The sequence below is a fragment of the Pinus tabuliformis genome, chromosome 1_2 (genome assembly GCF_031772625.1).
Source record: "Pinus tabuliformis cultivar Carrire ecotype Pingquan chromosome 1_2, CPIR1, whole genome shotgun sequence".
Taxonomy (NCBI): Eukaryota; Viridiplantae; Streptophyta; class Pinopsida; order Pinales; family Pinaceae; genus Pinus; species Pinus tabuliformis.
In genome coordinates this window covers 304,037,827-304,064,163 of record NC_142298.1, presented here as the reverse complement: position 1 = coordinate 304,064,163, position 26,337 = coordinate 304,037,827, and the positions used below count along the sequence as shown (strand labels likewise).

At 39.0% G+C, this 26,337-nt stretch overlaps 1 protein-coding gene and 2 pseudogenes across 1 annotated transcript; all 3 read right to left on the bottom strand.

The window, feature by feature from the left end:
* Positions 1 to 9,001: 9,001 nt before the first annotated feature.
* Positions 9,002 to 9,973, bottom strand: LOC149205564 (protein STABILIZED1-like). Its single transcript, XM_089393493.1, has 2 exons — positions 9,657 to 9,973; positions 9,002 to 9,302 (listed from the first exon to the last, which is right to left on the bottom strand). Exons 1-2 carry the CDS (start codon positions 9,820 to 9,822, stop codon positions 9,010 to 9,012), a joined length of 459 nt encoding a protein of 152 aa, XP_089249619.1. The 5' UTR covers positions 9,823 to 9,973; the 3' UTR covers positions 9,002 to 9,009.
* Positions 9,974 to 10,224: 251 nt separating this feature from the next.
* LOC149205563 (protein STABILIZED1 pseudogene) lies at positions 10,225 to 10,647 on the bottom strand (annotated as a pseudogene).
* A 4,769-nt stretch (positions 10,648 to 15,416) lies between these two features.
* LOC149205562 (protein STABILIZED1 pseudogene) lies at positions 15,417 to 25,929 on the bottom strand (annotated as a pseudogene).
* Between the last annotated feature and the right edge of the window lie 408 nt (positions 25,930 to 26,337).

Sequence of the window (26,337 nt, the reverse complement as noted above, 5' to 3'; positions counted from 1 at the left end):
CTTGAGAGACATACTCTCCACCATTGTAGCTTCTCAAGGCTTTGATCTTCTTCCCTGACTCTTTCTCACCCAAAGCTTTGAACTCACAAAACTTTGAGAAGGTTTGGTCCTTCTTCTGCATGAAATAAATCTAGCATTTATGAGAAAAATCATCAATGAAAATCACATAATACCTTTGCTTCGTGGTGGATGCTGTCGAGAATGGTCCACACAAATCAGTATGAACTCGCTCTAAGATTTCTTTAGCTCAACTGTCTCGATCATGAAAGGAAGACTTGGCGTGCTTTCCCAAGGTACAAAATTTGCGTGTATCCACTTGCTCAAGTTTACCTTTGGGAAGTCTGGTACAGATCTGCCGCATTATCTTCAAGGCCCCATGATGCAGGTGGCCCAACCGACTATGCCATAACTCGCTAATGTCTTGGCTTTACACCAATTCTACTTTCGAACTCAATGCAGCACAATCATCCACCTCTAGTTTATAGAGATTCTTCACTCGAATCCCAATCCTCTTGGTCTGACCCGTGGCTATGTGTCTTAGGAACTCCTTTCCTTCACTGAAGACAACATCGTAGCCTTTGTCCTCCAACATCGTGACTAATACCAAGTTCTTCTTCAGTCCAGGCACGTACTTTGCATCAGTCAAGGTGAGAGGAGTTTCATGCTCCCTCTAAAGAGCAACTGTGCCTTCTCCTGAAACACAGTACTTACCATCATTGCCCATGTCTATGCGCATCTTGAGGTCTTTCTCCTCCAAGGTACTGAATAAACTTTTATCTTCAATCATGTGGAATGAGGCTCCATTGTCAAGATACCAAACACAACCCACCATCGATGAAACCATGCATGCGATGAGGGTAAAATCCAATTTGGACTTAGAGGCTAATGCCTCACCTTCTGATCCTTTCGAGGATCCCTTCTTGGATTTCTTCAATGGGAAATTAGTTGCATAATGTCCCATCTCATGACAATTAAAGCATCTCACTTTAGATTTGTCAATCTTCTTCCCTCCATGAGAAGAACTCGATTTGGAATGGGAAGCCTTCCCTTTCCCTTTCCTTGCCTTACTTGATAAGGCCAAATTTTCTTCATCATCATGCTTAGGTGAAGAACCATCTCTTGTGCTCCTCCTGATCTCCTCCTACATCAGATCTAACCACAATCGTTCCTAATCCTGCAGTTTCTATCTTCCATTCACAGAGTCCTGGTAGCTATTCCAGTGCTTTGGAAGACCGAGGAGAGCAAGACTCACCATATCATCATTGGTTGTAGTTATTCCCACACTACCAAGCTCATCTCTGAAGGTGGTGAGCTTGTTCAAATATGTAGAAATAGTATCGCCCTTCTCCATATTGATTTTCTGAAGCTTATCCTTGAGCGCCAATTTCCTCCGGTCGCTATTGTTCTGATAAAGGTCCTTAAATGTCTTCCACATTGAAAACATAGTATCCTTCCCATGGAGACTCGAGACAATATGGTCTCAAACTCCCTCCAGAAGAATCTGTCTCGCCTTCGCCACACACTTCTTCCATTTAGCCAATTCTTATACATTAGCTGGAGCTGGCTTGGGGATTTCTTGATCAATGAAATCCTTCAAACCATTGTCTTCTAATATGACTTCCATGTGATATTTCCATGCTATGTAATTCGAGCTGCCATCCAGAGCAACTCGAGTCTCAATCCATTGAACACCATTGGTGAACTTTGAAGTATGATAAGAATTCAATTTTGTACCTGCAATCAATAACTTCAAACTTCGAATTTCCCTTCTCAGTATACTATTCACAGTTTCGATAACCTTTGCTCTGATACCATGTAGAATTTCCTGCAAATTCTCTATAAATCTACCTCTGAGATCTATGTAGAAAATCTGACTGTAGATTAACCTGATAATGCAATATACCAAAGAAAAATACTATAATCTACTTCTACTATCAAACTTGCGAAGCTTAAAAGATTTGAGCAAGATCAAATAGAACACATATAACCAGAAGCACAATAAATGCATATGAAACATAGAAGAATACTCAGGGGAAAGCCTCAGCTAAAAACCCCACTATCTGTATTATCATACAAGTGGAGATATCTTAGGATTACACACAACTTTAGCTCTCATAGCTATCTAGCTCTTAGTACAATCCCTCACTCTTCTCATAGACATAAGACTGCTCATATGCCTTCTCCTTTGCCCTCCAAGCCTCCTATTTCCTTGCGCTGTTTTCCCTGGGTGATCCAATTGTAACCTTGTGTGATACTAATCTCACACACTACTCCAACACACTGTAAAACTGTGCAAATCTCAAGGAATGAATTCCTTCTGCATGCAAGAGATTTTCTTATAGGAAAATTTTTGCAATTAATAGTACATTGTCCCTGCATTTAACTGGGTCTTTGTCTGAACTAACATGCATGAGTTATCGATGAGAGAATCTTCAGTTATCTAGAGTACACTAGTTTGATGCATGCATGCATTAACTAACTGAACTCACAATTAGTTCCTCAAACTGTTTGGAACTAATTTAACTGGACTTAACTCAGTTAACTGAGCTAAATAATTACAACTCAAATACAACTCATCCTTATCTCCTTAATTAAGGGATAATCTCCTTAATTTAAGGGATAATTGTTGCATGACTTTAGAAACATTGCTAACTAAGTAATGTGATCCAACTAATTTATCCAGCTAATTAATCTATAATGAATTAATTAATTATTTCCAAGCAGCTAGTGAGATTAAATTCGAATTTAATTCACAATTTTAATTCAAGGACAAATTAAAATTGGAATATTCTTGTTGCCACATTTCAGCACTCACTCTTTAAGATTTAACTTTGTTTTAGTTAAGATGATTTTAGGCTAGTTATTGCTTTCACTTGGGTTTTGTTTTGAAAATTTTGTGGTGGGATCACATTACTTAGTTTGAAAGAGGATTGTCTTCTACCATTGGGCTATGGAGTCAGATGTCTGACAAACAAGACTGGATTCAGTTCTAAAAACAGTGTCTACAGGGCAAGGTAGATAAGTTACTGCAGATCTCAGAGGCTAAATGGTGAATGGATTCAAATTGGATCCAGGGAGAAATTAAGGGTTCCCTAGGCCAGATTTTGGAAGGAATGAAAGAAGTCAACCGGGATGGGAGAGAAATCAAGGATTCTCAGGTTCGGGTATCAGAAGAAAACATGTAAATAAATTACTGTGCAAAACAGAGTGTAATTAAACAAATTCTGTATGATATTTCCAGTTAATTCATTTAGATTTTAGAACACATTTAAGATTATGAAAACACAAAAGAAAGGTAACACAATAACACAAAGAAAGTACTTCACTACAAATGGCTCATCTCATGAATCCTGTAGCGAAATGCTTTTATTACTTGCTCCAGTGTGTTGACTTGAAAATTATACAATCACCCTTAGGTTCAAAATCACAATAACTCTACAAATGTAAAATAATCCACCCTAATACTTTGAATTTTGAAGTATTTATACAAAAAGTTTATTACAAAATATCTCAAACTAATTTGAGAATTAATCTAGGAAAAGGAAAATATCTTCTTGCAAGAAGATAGAGACAACTATTGAACTATTTCATGTTGTCCCTTTTATTTTTGTTTTGCTGGCAGTAGACTTTGATTTTTAGCCCTTTATGATGGAAGGTTGTTTGGCTTTCATGCTGGATATCCTGTTTGACTTTCATATTTCATCTGATACTCTTTCAACTAATACACTTTGACTATGCTGACCTGTCTTCATCCTTTTACTTTTCTCATTTACTTTTTTACTGTACACTTATAATTTACAGTTTATAATTTATTGTGTTTTTACTACAGTAAATCATTCAGTATTTGCCATGTTTCTTGATCTAGTAACTGGATGTTGAGAATTTTCCTATATATCTCATCAGCCTTTGTATATTTGGCAAAGGCTTGTTAATAAATAAGTGTTTCACCTCATACTGGAGGTAAAACAGATTTTCAAAAGTTTGGTGTAATACTATGCCAGTTGGTATTCCACTCATTCATGAAGTATTTGCCTATTCTCTGGCCACTTCTCTGATTTTCTTGTTGTAGTCCTCCTATGTCATCAATTTATCATTTATGACTAAGGGACTAGGTAATCCCTTTTCTCTTAAAAGCTCAAACTTGGTCATAAACCTGTCAATGACTAGTTGCATGGTTTGACACTTATATTCTAAATTTAACATTAAATTTATGTTGGCTAGGACCCTCTTGACTTCCAAAATGGTACTTGTCCTGTAAGGTATGTCAAGTTCTTGTAGCTCATATTTGTTCTTGGAGTTGAGAAATTGAATAATTCTTACTACTTCCTCTCGCATTTCTCCAAGCTCTTCTTTGACCTTTTGGATGGCTTCTATAGCATGTTTGATTAAGTTTATCTGCTCAAAAATGACTTGAATAGATGGCCAAATATCATTGACAGAGTCAATGATATTGGCCCATAAAAATTGTTTAGTCTTTCCCAAGGGCTCGCTCAGTGTTAACTCTTTCTCCAGGATTTTCACTCTCTCATTCATTCTGGTATCCTTCTGTTGTTCTTCCTTATGCATGATCTGGGCTAACCTGCAATCTGTCTCTAGGCTGGTAAGTTTCTCTTTTAACTTGTTCATTTCACTAGTCTGAATGGACATTTATTCCATTGCCTTGACAAGCCTATTTGCTTCATCACCTGTGGTACCTGTTGCTATTGATGTCGTTGCTGATGTAGTTGTTGTTGCTGTTAGAAATGCAGTTGCCATTGGACCAGTGGGAGCTAATGTTGCTGCCAATGTGGAAGGCACAGCGATGTTCACTGTAGGAATGATAGTTGGAGGAGCACTGTCTAGACTAGATTGTTTGAGCCGGATCAAGCTATCTAGTTCTTTTTCCATTTCTTTGAACAAGTCATTGAGTTGCAGCACCAAGTCCATCATCTCTCCATGATTTGTTTCACTTTCTAGGACTTCTTTTGTTTGAGGGTGCTGTGACTAAGGTAGCTTGAGTTGTTTCTTAAGGGCTACAATGTCTTCATTTCACTTCTTAATTAATTTTTCAGTAGCCTTGATGTCCTTTTGGTCATGGCCCAGCTCAATGATCAGGTCTTCCAAGGATTTGATCCTTGTGTCTTTGGTGCTGGAAGAAGATTTCTCTAGTTTGTACTGTGTTGTCACATTATCTAATGAGTCCCTGAGCTTGAATGCTGCCATTGATTTTGTTGTGAGGGTGGAGTAGATCATCTCTCCAGCCTGCTTGTGAAATTCTATTTGATCTATGAGATGCACATCCCTAGCTAAGACCTCAAAGTTGGTCTTCTTGTAGTCTGTTGTGGTTTTAGGCTGCTGTACAGTAGGATGTAAGAAAGACACCTGCATTTTACCTTCTTTGATGTCAAAGGCTGACATCAATCTGCTTTGGTTTGGTGGTGTCATCTGCATGTACTTGGCATAAGTGTCTTCCTTGAGCTTCTCATTCCTCATTTTAATATCCTTGAATATTTGCTTGATATTTGCTTCCTTGTCAGCTGGCCTAACAAAGGAAGACACCTCCACACTCTTTTGTCTCTGTATAATATGGGTGTTTGAAGAGGATGGTTGTTGCGTTTCTGCTGATGTAATAGTCTCAATTGTTTGTCTACTCCTTTGCTCCATTGCATCAATATCAATCATTTCTACTGATGTAATGTTTTCCTCCTGTTCAGATACATGATTCAATTTGGACCTTTTGCTTAGTAGGAACTGTTGATCAATGGTGTCCATAGCAGAATTTGATGTTCCCTCCCTATTTCTTTTAGGATTATTTCCCTCATTGGTAGGAGTCTGAATGATGGGAGGGATATTCATTAGCTCTTCCAACTCTGGGACCTGCAAGAAAGAGCTTTGGTCAAATTGTTTCTCCAAGTCAATCTTGGGTAGTGGATGTAAGGTCCCAGTTTGACCTTTTGCCTAAGTTTGTTTATAACCCCATGAGGGCCATAATGCGAAATGAAACTATTCTTGAATTTGAATTGTTGGAGTATCTTATCAGCTTCAGGCCCAACATCTCTGGTGTTGCAGATGAAAGGGCCCATTTGTTTTTTCATCTTAAAATTTGTTTTCTTCTTAGCAGCTAGGAAGTTGACCTCATCTGCACCTATCATTTGCCTGAAGTATTCTAGGGCAAATATTCTCATTGGGAGATACTTAGGAAATTTGTAGGGGGGTAATTCACAACCATAGATCCTAATTTCAGTATGATTCTGGTAGAGGTACCTGTCTACTAATCTTTTATTCTTTGCCAATTACAATACTCTCTTGATCTCAGTATTGATTCTAGGTTGAGTGCTAAAAGTCAGCATGTTCATGACAGGGTGTACAAATCAATCTATGAAGTCTTTGTATGTGAATGTTGTGTTATACCTCTGGACTCAGGATGTCCAGTAGATGACTAATCTTTCCTTTCCCCTAGTATCTGTTTTCTGAATCTTCACTGGGAACTTGTCTATTTGGTAATACAGGGACATATGAAACATTACTGAAGAGTATTTGAAGGCTCTTTCAGTGGGAAATCTAGTGAATTGTTCATGCATTCTGTCTGCAATGAACTGGGCATAATCACATATAATGGCAGGATGTTAGCCTGGAGTGAAAATGGACAAGAAGGACATGATTATTTCATCCACAAACTCATTTGATGTGAATCCTAGGATGCTTGAGATCATGGTGATTATTCTCCTGCCAGTCTCTAAAAAAAGTAGAAAAAACATAGGGTGGAATGTCTTTAGGAGTATGGTGCTCCTTAATGATGAAATTCTGAAATATTTATTTGATCTTAGCTGGGTCCAATGTGGTGTGTAGTTCCAACAGGTGTGCAATGGACAAAGGAGTCAAATTGTGGCTGGGTTGGATTTGAAGCATCTGGTTAATAGACTCAATAGTAATTGAAAAAAAGAAGTCCTGGTTTGGGGCAATTATAGCCCTTTGGCTAGGGATGTAACATGCATGGTAGAAATGTAAAATGTCTAGGAATGAATGGGATTCTAGGAATGTATAATTAGGCAAACTTTATTCCCAAAGGTTGATGTCATCAACATGGTTGAGGAACCTATCCTTGGCCCAACAATGGATTTTCAGAAGGTTGTCTTGGGTGACTGTGTCTTTGATTTGAAAATCCCTGTCTGCCAAGGTCAAATGGTCAATGTCTAAATGAGGGGTTGTCACTAGTCTAAGATCTAGAGAGGTTGGGGCAGCCATTTATGTGATAAAATGTGGAAAATTGGGCTTTATATGGCTTTGGGAGTGAAACTTGTGTAATTAAATAACCAGGGTAGGGTACTAGATGGTTGCGGGTTGGGGTTCTGGTACTTTGGGAATGGTAGGCTCTCAATTAAATTGTTTCAGTTATTTTAAGAATTTAATGTTCTTTGTTTAAAGAGAGGGTAATTCTTGGTTCTTGTTCAAATACCTAGAATTTTCGGTCGGAGCTGCAACTGGTTTTCAATTGGGGTTTGCAGAGGGCTTCGACATCTAGGATGGTGTGCAGTGGTGGCGTCAAAAGGCTTTGATGGTTGAAAGCTAGTCGTAGGAGTTTGGAAGGCACAGGTGCTTCAGAGGTTTAGTAGTGTGATTTGAGTGAAAAGGGTGAAAATGGGGGTCGGAAGGCTTTTAATTGCGAAGGGTTGTAAAAATGGCAGGGAAAAATGCTTTATGAACAGTGCTGGTTTTATTTTGGTAGGGAGGTGGTTTTGGAGGCCATTGCATCGGTTATGGTGGTCGGGTAGCATTTTGCTAGGGAAATGCAATCTATGCCAAGGCCGACACATAGGAAAATGGGCCCCGAGCAAAACTGCCCATATCACATGCTCTCGGGTCGTTAAAGTTTGGACATCACGCTAGCACAATATGGGCGATGGCCGTTGGATCTAGGGGTGGATGATCGAATGGCCATCACGTGGGAAAGTTGCGTGGTTGGGTGATGGGGCAGAGTTTAGCGAGACCCATGTGTTTTAATCATTGTTTAGAGTAATTAACCCATGCTTAATCACATATTAATTAAAAAGCGGAGTTTTAGCAGTAGCGGGGTTAGTTTACCTCACTAGGGTGGCGGGTTAAACTCAAGTTTTGTCGAGGAAATGGTTAAGTGGCGGAGTTAGTGAGGCAGGGGGGTTTTAGAGTTATGATAAAGGGTTTAGATGGGTTTTGGGTAATTATTGAAGGGAAAAAATGATTTTAAAAGGGGCAAATGGGTTTCACACTTAGGGGAATGGATTTTAGGAGTATTTGACTAGGGAAATGTGTGAGACTAAGGGGTAGGAGTAAAAATGAGGGGGAAGGGGTTTTCATAAGCCATGAAGGGGTAAAGGGGAAATTAGTGAGTACATAGTGGGGGTGAAATGTAATGAAAGGGGATTTAGGCAGATCAGCTTATGAGCATGCTTTTTTCATTGATAACTGCTCCTGCACACTTGAAACACATAGTTAAGCATGATAGTAGTGCTTATGCTCCAAATGACTTGTATTTCTGCAACCTTTCTTTACTTACCCTTTTACCTACCCTAACATTTTTTCTTCAGTTTGGTGGGTGCACTTAAGCTAGCAAACCATTTTCTTTCCTTTATTCTTTTATGAAACAAACTATCTACTTCTAATCTTATATCTTTCAAGGGCTCATATTAAACTGATGAGCTCCTTTTATTTCTTTATCGATCTAATGATCTGCCAAGATTAAACTGTTTGGTCAAATTTTTATTCTCTAACTATAAACATGAAATTCAAAGCATGAAATAGTCAATATTAAGTAGTTTGACTATCTTGGATTGTGGCATGTATGACAAGCTACACACAACTATTATTTAAGGCATTAATAGTAAAAAGTAGTGGCACTTGGACTTGCACACTTTCATGATCTGTTTTTCTTTTGGGTTTCATGTTTTTTTCATTTTTTGATCTTTTTGATATTTTCTTATTTTTCTTGTCCTTTGATATTTCTTTCAGGACATACCTTCTTTACATTTTTTAATTTTAATATGGAAATCATTTTCAGAAAGCAAAGGTATGTATAATATTACAAGAGTTAACCTCAACCAATTCAAAATTATGAATCCTATCACTATAGGACTCTAACATGGTCCTAGGAATATGCTCCAGCCCCTTCCTCAGCACTCGGCTCTTGTTCGCATCATCATGTTCAAGCTTTGAAGCTTGCATCCACAGCTTCACTGAATTGGGGATCGCCTTTACACCGCGTGCAATGACCGCTTTGGCTTCATCCGGACTCGCCAATTTGCAAGCCTCCAACCATACATCTTCATTCTTTGGGCATTCTTCACAACCTGAAATGTTCAATATAAAGAAACGAATCGTAAAAGCGGAACATTTAAGAAAAAATATTGAAAGGTTTACTGGAAACTGGAATTTGACTCTTAACAAAAAAAGAGGACCCATAATTCATAAAAATACAAAACAGACAACACTTTTGAATCAAATATCCTTCTAAATAAAAAAAACTTGCAGCCTACATAACTGAGAAGTTAAATCACCAAAATCAAATCTCTATAAATAGGATGTTCTAATAGAAATGAAACCTTAAAGAGTTGACACTTCTCAACTAAATTTTAACTGAATTATGATTAAATTCAACTCCCGAATTTGAATTAATAAAAAGGTTCTGCAGGGCAGGAACATACCTTTTTGAATCAAATGCCGTGCAGCCTGTATCTTCCCTGCAACCTCCTCTAGCCTCGCCGCCGCAATCCAACCAGGAGGATGCTTTGGGTTAGTCTGCGTAACCGACTTGAGCAACAATCTGGCCTTTTTAATATCCGAAATCTCCGCATCACTGGTAATCTTCATACTCTTGAGATCAGTCAGATACCCCTTGGGATCCACTACAGTCAACCCTAAAACCGAATCAGATAGCCTATCGAGCTTCAAAGACAGCACAGTCCCTCTCCCCTCTCCAACAGCCGTGAGATCAGTCACCGACGTCTGTGCCCAGGGTGTCTCCGTGCCACCGGCAACCCTGCTTTTCGGATCCAATGCACTGACGTGCTCCTTCTCTTACCTGGCCTTCTCCAGCAATGTATCCGGAACTGGAACAAAACTCTCAAACCTCTTTTTCTTGTTCCGAAGCGAATAATTCCCAATCTCTGGTATGCTATCCCACTACTCGGTGGAGAGCGTATACAATTTCCTCTTAAGGTCTGCAAACTGCTCTGTAATTTTAGGGTTTGAGGCTCTGTACTTCTCAATCTCCTATTTCAGCCTTGCCTCCCGCCGGTCCTTGCGGCGAGAGTCCATTCTTTTATCAATGCTCTCCCAGACGGCATCGGCTTCCTTGTCGTCCCCATCATATTCGGCAGAGGCAAACAAACCCACATCGTTACCCTCAAATTCATCGAACTTCTGGTTCTCATCATATCCCTTCTTGTCGTCTACTTCTTCCTCCTCTTCGGCACCCGCGGCACCGACACTGCCTTTGCCCCACCCTCTGCCCGCTGACGCGCCTCCTATGGTAGTGGCGGAGCGGTCTGGCAGGTCCGGGGCGGCCCTCGCAGGCCCGATATCAGACCGTGTGGTGAACCCCGTGGTCCCTCGGCCCAGCCCGGCCACATAGTTCAGTGGGGGTTTTGTGTTGAGAAACTCCAGCCGGGGCCGGGGAACAACGGGCGCCTGCATTCTTCCTGCAACGAGGAGTCGCAAAGGTGGCAGCTAATAGAACAGGTTTCCAAGTGATCACTCTGTCAAGTTGCAGACCCTCTCAGCGGCGTCAACACCTCCCTTCGCCTGACGATTTGATTTCCTGCAGTCGACTGAACCGAAGTGTATCGCACCAACACGATTCGTGAACCCCGTCAATTGGAAACAAAAACAGGATCCTGGGAAGGAATAGAGTCCAGACAGGAAGTATTTCCCACCCGAATGCTCGTTGGTTGCCCCGACCAGCTATTAGTGGGTATCTAAGATTGTGCCATGACAGTTTGTACATGCAAAGGTTGAGGGCCTAGGGATTGTGATAAAGAGGACCCTGTGAGAATGTGTCTTAATATATATTTTTTTAGTTAAAATTTGATTTGCAACAAGGGAGAGGAGGCATGCTCGTTCTACAAAAAATTTAGGTTTCGTCAATGATGTGGATGTGGTAAGTTCGTTGGTGCCCATAAGAAGATATATGGATGGATGTTACGTGATAGTACCAGCCTTAAGCTAGGTGTCGGTGGAAGTGAGCAAGGGACTTCATAAGTTAGATGGCGTTTTTGGTGAAGCTGACAAGGGACTTCATGAGTTACATGGTATTTTTAATGCAGTAGTAATGAGGAGGATCCGCTAAATCTTCATCATCTTTCGAATTTAGTTATTATTCACACGGTGCTTTGCTTTTCTTATAAGTGGTGACCAAATATTATGCTAAGGTGGGATTGTCTTTGGAGTAAATTTGTGGAGCTAGATCCATTGGAAATGTGATTCATTGGTTGGTTGTATGGTATTTCTTGTAATTTTTGGTAAGGAAAAGAAACCTTGCAAGGTTTTAAAGTGAAAGAAAAAGAGAATGTCACTAGTAGTTAGGAAGTTTGAGATTCAAACACATTTTAGAGTTATTTGAAAAATACTCCAATTGGTAATTTTATTGGTTGACACATCTCAGTAGACAATCTAAATGAATGGATACAATGCTAGTAGGCTCTAGTTTTTAGGTATGAGCCTGTTTTTCATGTTCTATCATGAGGGTGGCTAGGGTTTATTTTTAGGAGCATTGAGGATGCTGCACCAGTTTGGCTAGCAAATGGTTTTAGGTTCTCCATTCTTGTCCCTAGAGCCATGTGACCCTTGTTTTCATCTACGGGCGGAGATTGATATATGTATTCCAATTTGGATCAAGCTAAGAGGTTTGCCTATTGAGATGTGGACATATAGGACCATCATTGACATTGGGAACCTATTGGATAAAATAGTATCGATGGATAAATCTTATAAAACAAACCCTCATTATATTGTGGCTCATATTCATGTAGTGTGAATAAGTTTGTTTCTTAGCCTTTTCCCTCCTTTTGTGCAAAATTAAATGATCTCTCGCTTGGAGCATACTACAACCAAGATATCTTTTAATTTTGTACAAAGGGAGGGGAAAGGCTAAGCAACAAACATATTCACACTACAATGTATCAATCGTTATGTTAATAAAATGCACATCTCCATTGTGGCTATGCCCATTGATAAAAGTTGCATGGTATATTGGAGCTTATATGTTGTTGTGGACCACATCTCGTAAATAACGAGGAATTAATATTTTGTATAGAGAGGTATCTATGTGATATAAACAATTCCAAGGCACACAAATGTTACATGTATTTGACTTAGTAAAGGGCATTTTTGTTGGGAGGGCATGTGAAAGCGATATTGTGAGAGATTTTATTAATTTTGATATAGGAATGGGGAATGTTGAGCAGCAAACATCTTCACACTACAACCAATCAACCATTATGTTAGTACCAAGCACCACTCCTTGTGGCTACCCATGTTGGCATAATGATCATGGTATATTGGAGCTTATATGTTGTTGTGTTGATGACATTGCTTAACCAATGAAGAGTTATTTTTGTATAGAGAGATATTTATGTCGTAAAAAAAATTCCCAAATGCATAGATTTTAGGCATGTCCTACTTAATAATGAGCATTCTTTTAAGGAGGGCATGTAAAAGGGGTACTATGGAACATTACATAGATTTATTTTTTTTAACATATGGGGAGGGGTAAAGGCCAAGTAACAAACATATTCACACTACAACCAGTCAATGATTATGTCAATAGGAGGCACCACTCCCCCATGGTTATAGATGTTAGCATAAGGATTATGATATATTTGTTGAAAATTGGCAACAAGAAATTGCTAAAAATAGAAGTGCTAAAAATAGCAGTTTGGGCATCAGTGTTGGATTGGGCAAAGGGGAACAAATAGTGTGGCTCATTAAACTTCTATTGACACATAATAACCAGGACTATTTACAAATTTGCTCTTGAGATGTTTCTATTAATGACAATGTTCCTAACAGGTATTCCAAGCCTCATCAAGACCCAAGCAGCTGCTAAGGTACTCTGTTGTCACTTGCATCTACTAAGGCCTGTGCGTGGAATAGGTCACCTGGCCGAAACTAGAATATATCTATCTTTGTTTCATTCATGAGGACCTCCTTGAGGATGGTGCCCTGTTGGTATGTAGTAGGGTAAAGCCACGCATACCGAATGAATGTTTACAATACCCTTGACAGCAATTCTAGACTCTATATTTCTGTAGGTACAATGGTCTAAATTCGAGTGCAATCATTTGAGTAATTCATAGGCGTTGCCTCAAACTGAAGATACATAAAGTTAGTGTGCTTGAGCTTGAAAATCTAGTCCTCGGGACTGTTTTGAGTAACTGTTGTGTGTTAAATTTTTTTACCAAGAGTAGGTAAGCGAAATAAGTAAGAGAAATAGCACCCCTAAGCCCTGGGCAGAACATGGGTTTACTCCTTAGTTAACACTGTTGCCTTCAGTGACCAACACATCACCGGGATGATTTAAATGAGCAATTCTTTCTCTTTCCTCGTTGAGTAGAACATGCTGATATGATTTTGAAATACATTAGTCTATTCTATCACTTAACGAAGTGAGTAGAATATACTGATACGTCCTATTGCTTGAATAGCACAGGACTGATATGATAAGAACAGTCTTTATCTCCAACACAGGATTGAACTAATATGTGCAGTTTTGTTTCCTCATTGGGCATAATATTAGCATATGGCTGCTCGTGTTGTTTTGGCTCACCCTTTCTGTTCCTAGCTCATTTCCTTTGTTCATTATACATACTAAATGGCTGTGGATTTGTGTATTATATCGACTGCTGATCCATTACTGTTCAGTGTCTTATCTTTGGTGAATGCCTTTGTTTTGAAAGTTTAGGTTTCATAGTAAATCATTAATGGGCTCTGAAATAAGGCACATTGAAATCTTGGACACTTGTTTCATGCCCAAATCAGTTGTATCTTCAATAAATACACAATTTTGGCCCACTCTGTATAAATCTGCTTCTCAGACAATATTACATCTCCCTCATTATACAGGTTGTGTTCTTACATGCATAGCAAAGGCATCGTTTTGGCAATCATTTTATAAGTCACTAGATATTGTCGGTACAAGGATCTAGGGTCTCCAAATGTAATTGTGTTGCCCGGAGACTCACTCTGCCTCTCCTCAAATTTGTAAACATAGTAGTATGCCAATGCTTCTTTCATTTTGTATGCGTAAGAGAATTTTTCGTCAAACTGCATAATTGTTTTTTAGTTTTATCCATCCCAATTATGTTGTGAATGCACAGGTTTTTGGTTCAATATGGATCTCTTATATCTTTGTACTTTTCCTTTACTAACTATTTCTAGTTACATTTAGAGGTGTCTTTTAAGGGATGAGGGGAATTACTTGGATTCAGTGCTGCCCACTCTCTATAGAGGTTTATAGTAAACTATGACACATTGTGATGTATATCGTTGGGAGTTGGAGCGGCAACAAAATCAGTTTTATGATTCAGTAGGTTTATGCTTCTTGGAAAGCTTTCAGCTGACAAAGAAAAAAAAGGGGAATGAAACACGCAACCAGTCCCTTTCCTTTTATTGGATCAACTGCTTTCTTTTTATGAAAGCATCTACAGGCTAAAGTAACTAGAAGTGGTCAAAAGTGAGTTTGGTTGGTTGGTAAAGTCCAACTGTTCTTAGCCCTCAACAAGGTTCAAATACCTCATAGGCATGTTAACCCCTCCTAGACTGTGCTGCATAATTGGGTTTTTGCAAAATTTTGGGCACTTAGGGTTAGACTCAAGTTTGATGTAATTAGGATTATACTCAAGTCCTGGCCAAATTTGGTAAAATAGATACTCAGCCATAACTGAAAGGCAGTGATATGCAGTGGAGTCATTCTATGCAATGATTCAATTTGGCATGTGAATCTCACATCTAAGGACCATTAGAATCCTATGGATGGAGACTGATCAGGATTCAACCTGTCATCATGGAAGGAGACTGACCAGAGTTCAAAATGTTGTTTGCCCTATGACAAGTATCTACTTGAGTCAAACACCACAAATAACTATTAGTGGAGTTGGGTATGGCACAACTACAATAATACTGGCAACAATAGCAATAGCAAACTATCTTACGAGATGGAGTTGATGTTCCCTGCCTTGTTGGGAATAATGGTAAGACGTAAGGGTTCTATGCACCTTTATGTATATTTTGCCCATAAACCAGGGTTCAATTGCTTTTAAAGCATCGATTATTAGCAACACCATCCATATGCTACTTATGGGATATTTAAGGAAAACAGTGAATTTACTTTTCAAAAAAATATAAAAATTGGGATGACTATTACAGCAAACTATGCTACAATGATTACAATAATACTGCCAGAGTAATAAGTTGTCCAAATTGTCAGCTAGTAAAAACATATTGATAATTGGAAGGCCTGATTTTTTTTTCTAAAAAGTTTTTCAAACTCCTATAACCCCTTCTTCCTTGCCTAAAGCAACCACTACTTTCTTTAAAATAGCTTCAACAGGCAGATGTGACTTTTCAAGTGCTTTTGATATAGATGCCCACCGCTCTCCATGCCTTCGTTCTGCAGCAATGCATCTCTTCAGAACATCCTGTTGGATCTCCTCAGTTCCATGCTGAAGTTCAAACTTGTAGTATTGGGCCCAAAAATCCCCATTGTATGGTGCAAGAGTGACTGCCCTGTTCAACCAATTCCTGGCCTTATCAACCTTCCTATCATTCCAGAACAGCTTGGCAACAGCTGCAATCACATATGGATCATGATCACATCTCTTGAGTGCATCCATACTCTTGCTATTTCTCTGAGGCCTTGGAGCCCCATCTCAATTGATGCTGCCCATAATATGCCACTGGTCGGGCACTCCTGTAACGCCTTAGCCATCAGGATCTCACTCTCTTTCTTATTGTCATGCCTTGATTCAGACCTGATAGCAGAAAGCCAGAGCTCTGGATTTTGAGGGTTCCTCTTTCTAGCTATAGTAAGAATTGCCCTCGCCTTGCTCAGACCACCCATTTTTTCCTCCAATTTAGCAGCTGAGAGCCATAGAGGAATGCACCCTGGACAGTTCTTGAGGCCTTGCTCATAGACCTCACGTGCAGCCTCCAAGTTCCCAAGACCATCTTCAAGTTATCCTCGCATTAGCCACAATTTAAAGAATGCAGGATACTTTATAAGCCCTTCATAAAGCAGTGACCTCTCCTCCGCAGTGTTTTCCAGCTCTCTTTCAACAATTGCTGACTTCATCCAGACTCTTTCTATACCACCTCTCTCACGAGCCTTGGCGAGAAGCATCCTTGCTCTCTCAGGCTCATGATTTTCAAACTCCAGCTTGAATGCAGCTAACCAAATCTCCTCTGAGTTGGGTATTGCAGCATAAGCCTCCTGCAAAATTGCTCGAGCGGATGGGACATCCCCTGCAAGCCACTTTTCCTTAGCTCCCATCAGCCATAGCACCTCTGCTCTCGGACAGTGTGTCACTGCTTTTCTCAGTAAGGCATCCAATGATTCTCTAGTTCCATGGCTCTTCTCTAGCTGGGCAGCCTTAAGCCAAATACTTTTCTTAGCAACAAACACTGTAAGGGGATGTGCATAGATTGCACGTGCAGTTTCAATTGATCCCCTATTCTTGCATTCCTCTGCATCTGCAACCCATGTTCTCTTTCTATCTTCCTCTTCAACTCCAATAGAAATTGTGTTGCGAATTATTGCCTGGCAAGTCACACCAGACCCTGCTTGCTCTGCGGCCTCTGCCTCCTTCATCCAAGCTTCTCTGTCAATCACTACCCCTTCCCTCTCAATAATCTTGCCCACCATGGTTATGTTTCCATTGGCCTCCTCAAGCTTCGCAGCAGTGATCCAGATCGAAGGTTCCTTGGAAAGCTTCTCCCTAGCCTTGTTGAGAACCTTCTTTGCCTGATCGTATGTCTCAAGCCTTGTCAACGCAAGCCACAACTCCACATGTAGTGGACAGCACTCCACTGCCCTGTGAAGCAAAATCCGGGCATCCTCCTCATTTGCCAACTCCACCACAGCCTTCCAAAGCCTCACAGAGTCAGGAATATGCTCCAGCCCCTTCCTCAGCACTCGGCTCTTGTTCGCATCATCATGTTCAAGCTTTGAAGCTTGCATCCACAGCTTCACCGAATTGGGGATCGCCTTTACACCACGCGCAATGACCGCTTTGGCTTCATCCGGACTCGCCAATCTGCAAGCCTCCAACCATACATCTTCATTCTTTGGGCATTCTTCACAACTTGAAATGTTCAATATAAAGAAACGAATCGTAAAAGCCGAACATTTAAGAAAAAATATTGCAAGGTTTACTGGAATCTGGAATTTGACTCTTAACAAAAAAAGAGGACCCATAATTCATAAAAATACAAAACAGACAACACTTTTGAATCAAATATCCTTCTAAATAAAAAAAACTTGCAGCCTACATAACTGAGAAGTTAAATCACCAAAATCAAATCTCTATAAATAGGATGTTCTAATAGAAATGAAACCTTAAAGCGCTGACACTTCTCAACTAAATTTTAACTTAATTCTGATTAAATTCAACTCCCGAATTTGAATTAATAAAAAGGTTCTGCAGGGCAGGAACATACCTTTTTGAATCAAATGCCGTGCAGCCTGTATCTTCCCTGCAACCTCCTCTAGCCTCGTTGCCGCAATCCAACCAGGAGGATGCTTCGGGTTAATCTGCGTAACGACTTGAGCAACAATCTGGCCTTTTTAATATCCGAAATCTCCGCATCACTGGTAATCTTCATACTCTTGAGATCAGTGAAATACCCCTTGGGATCCATTAAAGTCAACCCTGAAACCGAATCAGATAGCCTATCGAGATTCAAAGACAGCACAGTCCCTCTCCCCTCTCCAACAACCATGAGATCAGTCACCGGCGTCTGTGCCCAGGGTGTCTCCGTGCCACCGGCAGCCCTGCTTTTCGAATCCAATGCACTGACGTGCTCCTTCTCTTGCCTGGCCTTCTCCAGCAATGTATCCGGAACTGGAACAAAACTCTCAAACCTCTTTTTCTTGTTCTGAAGCGAATAATCCCCAATCTCTGGTATGTTGTCCCACTCCTCGGTGGAGAGCGTATACAATTTCCTCTTAAGGTCTGCAAACTGCTCTGTAATTTTAAGGTTTGAGGCTCTGTACTTCTCAATCTCCTGTTTCAGCTTTGCCTCCCGCCGGTCCTTGCGGCGAGAGTCCATTCTTTTATCAATGCTCTCCCAGACGGCATCGGCTTCCTTGTCGTCCTCATCGTATTCGGCAGAGGCAAACAAACCCACATCGTTACCCTCAAATTCATCGAACTTTTGGTTCTCATCATATCCCTTCTGGAACAGCAAGCGCCTGCATTCTTCCTGCAACGAGGAGTCGCAAAGGCGGCAGCTAATAGAACAGGGTTCCAAGTGATCACTCTATCAAGTTGCAAACCCTCTCAGCGGCGTCAACACCTCCCTTCGCCTGACGATTTGATTTCCTGCAGTCGACTGAACCGAAGTGTATCGCACCAACACGATTCGTGAACCCCGTCAATTGGAAACAAAAACAGGATCCTGGGAAGGAATAGAGTCCAAACAGGAAGTATTTCCCACCCGAATGCTCGTTGGTTGCTCCGACCAGCTATTAGTGGGTATCTAAGATTGTGCCATGACAGTTTGTACATGCAAAGGTTGAGGGCCTAGGGATTGTGATACAGAGGACCCCGTGAGAATGTGTCTTAATATATATATTTTTTTAGTTAAAATTTGATTTGCAACAAGGGAGAGGAGGCATGCTCGTTCTACAAAAAATTTAGGTTTCGTCAATGATGTGGGTGTGGTAAGTTCGTTGGTGCCCATAAGAAGATATATTGATGGATGTTACGTGATAGTACCAGCCTTAAGCTAGGTGTCGGTGGAAGTGAGCAAGGGACTTCATAAGTTAGATGGCATTTTTGGTGAAGCTGACAAGGGACTTCATGAGTTACATGGTATTTTTAATGCAGTAGTAATGAGGAGGATCCACTAAATCTTCATCATCTTTCGAATTTAGTTGTTATTCACACGGTGCTTTGCTTTTCTTATAAGTGGTGACCAAATATTATGCTAAGGTGGGATTGTCTTTGGAGTAAATTTGTGGAGCTAGATCCATTGGAGATGTGATTCATTGGTTGGTTGTATGGTATTTCTTGTAATTTTTGGTAAGGAAAAGAAACCTTGCAAGGTTTTAAAGTGAAAGAAAAAAAGAATGTCACTAGTAGTTAGGAAGTTTGAGAGTCAAACACATTTTAGAGTTATTTGAAAAATACTCCAATTGGTAATTTTATTGGTTGACACATCTTAGTAGACAATCTAAATGAATGGATACAATGCTAGTAGGCTCTAGTTTTTAGGTATGAGCCTATTTTTCATGTTCTATCATGAGGGTGGCTAGGGTTTATTTTTCGGAGCATTGAGGATGCTACACCAGTTTGGCTAGCAAATGGTTTCAGGTTCTCCATTCCTGTCCCTAGAGCCATGTGACCCTTGTTTTCATCTACGGGCGGAGATTGATATATGTATTCCAATTTGGATCAAGCTAAGAGGTTTGCCTATTGAGATGTGGACATATAGGACCATCACTGACATTGGGAACCTATTGGATAAAATAGTATCGATGGATGAATCCTATAAAACAAACCCTCATTATATTGTGGCTCATATTCATGTAGTGTGAATAAGTTTGTTTCTTAGCCTTTTCCCTCCTTTTGTGCAAAATTAAATGATCTCTCGCTTGGAGCATACTACAACCGAGATATCTTTTAATTTTGCACAAAGGGAGGGGAAAGGCTAAGCAACAAACATATTCACACTACAATGTATCAATCGTTATGTTAATAAAATGCACATCTCCATTGTGGCTATGCCCATTGATAAAAGTTGCATGGTATATTGGAGCTTATATGTTGTTGTGGACCACATCTCGTAACTAACGGGGAATTAATATTTTGTATAGAGAGGTATCTATGTGATATAAACAATTCCAAGGCACACAAATTTTACATGTATTTGACTTAGTAAAGGGCATTTTTGTTGGGAGGGCATGTGAAAGCGATATTGTGAGAGATTTTATTAATTTTGATATAGGAATGGGGAAAGTTGAGCAGCAAACATCTTCACACTACAACCAATCAACCATTATGTTAGTACCAAGCACCACTTGTTGTGGCTACCCATGTTGGCATAATGATCATGGTATATTGGAGCTTATATGTTGTTGCGTTGATGACATTGCTTAACCAATGAAGAATTTTTTTTGTATAGAGAGATATTTATGTCGTAAAAAAAATTCCCAAATGCATAGATTTTAGGCATGTCCTACTTAATAGTGAGCATTCTTTTAAGGAGGGCATGTAAAAGGGGTACTATGGAACATTACATAGATTTATTTTTTTTAACATATGGGGAGGGGTAAAGGCCAAGTAACAAACATATTCACACTGCAACCAGTCAATGATTATGTCAATAGGAGGCACCACTCCCTCATGGTTATAGATGTTAGCATAAGGATTGTGATATATTTGTTGAAAATTGGCAACAAGAAATTGCTAAAAATAGAAGTGCTAAAAACAGCAGTTTGGGCATCAGTGCTGGATTGGGCAACGGGGAACAAATAGTGTGGCTCATTACACTTCTATTGACACATAATAACCAGGACTATTTACAAATTTGCTCTTGAGATGTTTCTATTAATGACAATGTTCCAAACAGGTATTCCAAGCCTCATCAAGACCCAAGCAGCTGCTAAGGTACTCTGTTGTCACTCGTATCTACTAAGGCCTGTGCGTGGAATAGGTCACCTGGCCGAAACTAGAATATATCTGTCTTTGTTTCATTCATGAGGACCTCCTTGAGGATGGTGCCCTGTTGATATGTAGTAGGGTAAAGCCACGCATACCGAATGAATGTTTACAATACCCTTGACAGCAATTCTAGACTCTATATTTCTGTAGGTACAATGGTCTAAATTCGAGTGCAATCATTTGAGTAATTCATAGGCATTGCCTCAAACTGAGGATACATAAAGTCAGTGTGCTTGAGCTTGAAAATCTAGTCCTGGGGACTGTTTTGAGTAACTGTTGTGTGTTAATTTTTTTTACCAAGAGTAGGTAAGCGTAATAAGTAAGAGCAATAGCACCCCTAAGCCCTGGGCAGAACATGGGTTTACTCCTTAGTTAACACTGTTGCCTTCAGTGACCAACACATCATTGAGATGATTTAAATGAGCAATTCTTTCTCTTTCCTCGTTGAGTAGGACATGCTGATATGATTTTGAAATACATTAGTCTATTCTATCACTTAACGAAGTGAGTAGAATATACTGATACGTCTTATTGCTTGAATAGCACAGGACTGGTATGATAAGAACAGTCTTTATCTCCAACACAGCATTGAACTAATATGTGCAGATTTATTTCCTCATTGGGCATAATATTAGCATATGGCTGCTCGTGTTGTTTTGGCTCACCCTCTCTGTTCCTAGCTCATTTCCTTTGTTCATTATACATACTAAATGGCTGTGGATTTGTGTATTATATCGACTGCTGATCCATTACTGTTCAGTGTCTTATCTTTGGTGAATGCCTTTGTTTTGAAAGTTTAGGTTTCATAGTAAATCATTAATGGGCTCTGAAATAAGGCACATTGAAATCTTGGACACTTGTTTCATGCCCAAATCAGTTGTATCTTCAATAAATACACAATTTTGGCCCACTCTGTATAAATCTGCTTCTCAGACAATATTACATCTCCCTCATTATACAGGTTGTGTTCTTACATGCATAGCAAAGGCATCGTTTTGGCAATCATTTTACAAGTCACTAGATATTGTCGGTACAAGGATCTAGGGTCTCCAAATGTAACTGTGTTTCCCGGAGACTCACTCTGCCTCTCCTCAAATTTGTAAACATAGTAGTATGCCAATGTTTCTTTCATTTTGTATGCGTAAGAGAATTTTTCGTCAAACTGCATAATTGTTTTTTAGTTTTATCCATCCCAATTATGTTGTGAATGCACAGGTTTTTGGTTCAATATGGATCTCTTATATCTTTGTACTTTTCCTTTACTAACTATTTCTAGTTACATTTAGAGGTGTCTTTTAAGGGATGAGGGGAATTACTTGGATTCAGTGCTGCCCACTCTCTATAGAGGTTTATAGTAAACTATGACACATTGTGATGTATATCGTTGGGAGTTGGAGCGGCAACAAAATCAGTTTTATGATTCAGTAGGTTTATGCTTCTTGGAAAGCTTTCAGCTGACAAAGAAAAAAAAGGGGAATGAAACACGCAACCAGTCCCTTTCCTTTTATTAGATCAACTGCTTTCTTTTTATGAAAGCATCTACAAGCTAAAGTAACTAGAAGTGGTCAAAAGTGAGTTTGGTTGGTTGGTAAAGTCCAACTGTTCTTAGCCCTCAACAAGGTTCAAATACCTCATAGGCATGTTAACCCCTCCTAGACTGTGCTGCATAATTGGGTTTTTGCAAAATTTTGGGCACTTAGGGTTAGACTCAAGTTTGATGTAATTAGGATTATACTCGAGTCCTGGCCAAATTTGGTAAAATAGATACTCAGCCATAACTGAAAGGCAGTAATATGCAGTGGAGTCATTCTATGAAATGATTCAATTTGGCATGTGAATCTCACATATAAGGACCATTAGAATCCCATGGATGGAGACTGATCAGGATTCAACCTGTCATCACGGAAAGAGACTGACCAGAGTTCAAAATGATGTTTGCCCTATGACAAGTATCTACTTGAGTCAAACACCACAAATAACTATTAGTGGAGTTGGGTATGGCACAACTACAATAATACTGGCAACAATAGCAATAGCAAACTATCTTACGAGATGGAGTTGATGTTCCCTGCCTTGTTGGGAATAATGGTAAGACGTAAGGGTTCTATGCACCTTTATGTATATTTTGCCCATAAACCAGGGTTCAATTGCTTTTAAAGCATCAATTATTAGCAACACCATCCATATGCTACTTATGGGATATTTAAGGAAAACAGTAAATTTACTTTTCAAAAAAATATAAAAATTGGGATGACTATTACAACAAACTATGCTACAATGATTACAACTAGCGATTGCCCCAAAAGGTGCAAATAGAGGCCGATAGAAATGTTAAATTGAAAGAATTGTATTTTGGTTCAAAATAATAAATATTATAATAATTCAATCATTCAAACTAAACCTAGTCAATAAATTGCCCAAAATAAAATAAATCCTTAATCAAAATTATACAAATTATTATTTTTAGTTTCTACCATTCCATTACAGCTCTAGCACATATATAAAGATACACAAAGTAAAGTATTGAAACATGAATATATTCTCATAATAACTCTGGGTTGGAGATCCTGCCATAATTTGACAGCAAGAAATCAATCAGCAATATATTCTCATAGTCACTCTGGGTTGGAGATACCGCTACCTCTATTCTATGTTTCTAAAGCAAAATTCCTGCACATTCCACACTATCAGTACAAGTTATTATATTCACAATAGCCCCAAGCAACTTCTTAAAATCTCAATTCACAACTCCAGCAACATAATACTTTTCCTAAACATTTCCTTCAATGAAAAGATACATCCTCCCAAGATATGTCCAAAGTATGACAAATGAACAACACTGAATAATTTCAAATATATATCAAAGCAATACAAACATAGCAAGCCACTAGGCCCACTACTTCAGCCATCTTTACAGTCAACTATGAGAACACTAACCTAACAATAGTTGATCATACAACTCAAAAAAATGAAAATAATGTTCATGCTAAATTCTCATAATTTTTATCTTTTACTTTTTGTTAAAAACTCCCCAGAATAGGACAAATGCAAGTTTCATAATCATTAACGTCCAAAGGGTTGTAGGGGTCTTTACACTGGGCGACACCGTCATGCACATGGCATCCAGCCATGGACAATGAAGGTGATCTTTAGAACAGAAAGTATTGATTTAACACGGCCACTTTGATAGTGACAATGTGATCATCCAGTGAAAGAAGAACCAAATCATGCCAAGAGGGGTGACCACGGTTTAATTAAATGGTAATTACAGACCCAATTAGAAAGTTCCACCTATTCTATGCCTACGGTATTCCTGAGATGAGAAAGCATGAAATTGGTTATAGATCGAGAATCCACGGGCATCACTCTGAGTTGGAGATACCACATCTATTCTATGTTTCTAAAGCAAAATTCCTGCACATTCCAAACTATCAGTATAATTTATTATATCCACAATAGCCCCAAGCAACTTCTTAAAATCTCAATTCACAACTCCAGCAACATAATACTTTTCCTAAACATTTCCTTGAATGAAAATATATATCTGCCTAAGGTATGTCCAAAGTATGACAAATGAACAGTACTGAATAATTTCAAATATATATCAAAGCAATACAAACATAGCAAGCCACTAAGCCCAGTACTTCAACCATCTTTACAGTCAACTATGAGAACACTCACCTAACAATAGTTGATCATACAACTCAAAAAAATGAAAATAATGTTCATGCTAAATTCTCATAATTTTGATCTTTTACTTTTCTTTTTCTCCCACCTTGACGTATAACACAATAACAATCATATGATCGACATAAAGCTCTCTCTGCAACTTAGTCATCCCCAATAATTAACTACTGGAAATTTTGAAAAAATAATTAGATAACTCACGTCATGCTTTGATCACTATTGGGAAAATATTGATAACTACTTTTCTAATCACGTTGAAGAAAATCAAATCATTCATCAACCATTGGAAGCAAATTGACACAAAATATCTTAATATTGACTCAGAATCAAAGGTTTTCTTTTCATTTTTTTCTTATTTTCTTAATCCGTTAACTCCACAGAGAACCTGATAGGACAAAAGTTGATCCTACACTAGCCACAATTTGTTTTAATGTAGCGAAAATCCCTCGGAGAAAATACTCATGCTCTTAACAATTACTCAAAAACCAACGAATGCTCTCACAGTAATAGCAACTGCCACCACTGGGCACGCAGCTTATCAGAAACCACTCTAGACAATATCCATTGTCAGCCCATCATCACAAATCAGTGTTTTCATGTCAATAGTTTGGATTTAAATTAAATATCTACTCAGGCAGTCTAAATTGGATGATAGTCGTCTGCAACCACATCCATGAACTTTCGTCCCAGAGAACGAGCGTACCTGAATTGAAATCAAAGGAAGAGAAAAAACTGCACAACTTAAATTCAACCTGCAATGGTTTATGGCATTGCCGTGCTGACATAGAGTTTGGAATGCAGGACACTTCATCTCCTTCAGCATTTCCTCTTCCTCCTATTTAACAAATGGCAATTCTTCTTTTCTTTTCACTTTTTTTTCCATCAATTTTCTCTTACAGCAGACAAGCCAAAGGTTTACCCAAAAACCCATTCTCTCTTAAATATACCCTTTTGGTACGAGTTTTGACTCGCATTTTTTCATTTTCTATTGCAGAACTTTTTGAGAATGTTTATATTTTTATCTTTTGACTATATTGAGGAGATCATAGACGAAGATTTGTGAACAACCCTCTTGCTTGTTGACACACTCCACTGACTCCTGGTATTTTCCCTTACTAATGGCTATAATAAAAAAAAAGCCATTCATAACCCAACTGATTCTTTCGTTTCAACAAAAACCCCATTGTTATGGATGTTCCTTGTTCATCCTCCATATGAAGAACCATGTGAAAGGAAAAAATCATAATCTGGATGTTTCACCTGATGTAATCTCAACCATTGATATACAGGATACCAACAGGTCCAACCTTGCGAGACCTGGCTGCCTGCTCTCTTTCAAGTCAAACTGCATTGATCACTAAGACTTCAAATCACTAATCACATCCTTATTGTAAATTAAAAGTAGCATATCATCTATGTACAAAATGCAACAAGGAAATGACCGCCATTTTGTTTTTAAGACACATAGTGATCCAATTTGGTTCTCTAGAATCCCAAAATTAACATGAAAGGATCAAACTTTTGGTAATAGATTCTTGGTCACTATTCAAGACCATAGAGAGATTTCTTAATTTGCAAACCAATGACTCTGTCTTTTTCAACATAGTGCTCTATTATTGTTATATAATCTATCTCCTCCTCCAAGCCACCATGCAAGAAGAATGTTTTCACATTCATCTATTCAATATCTAAATCAAAAGCTCTTGCTTTAGAAATAGGGAATCTAATAGATATTAGTTTAGCGACTGTGGAAACAATC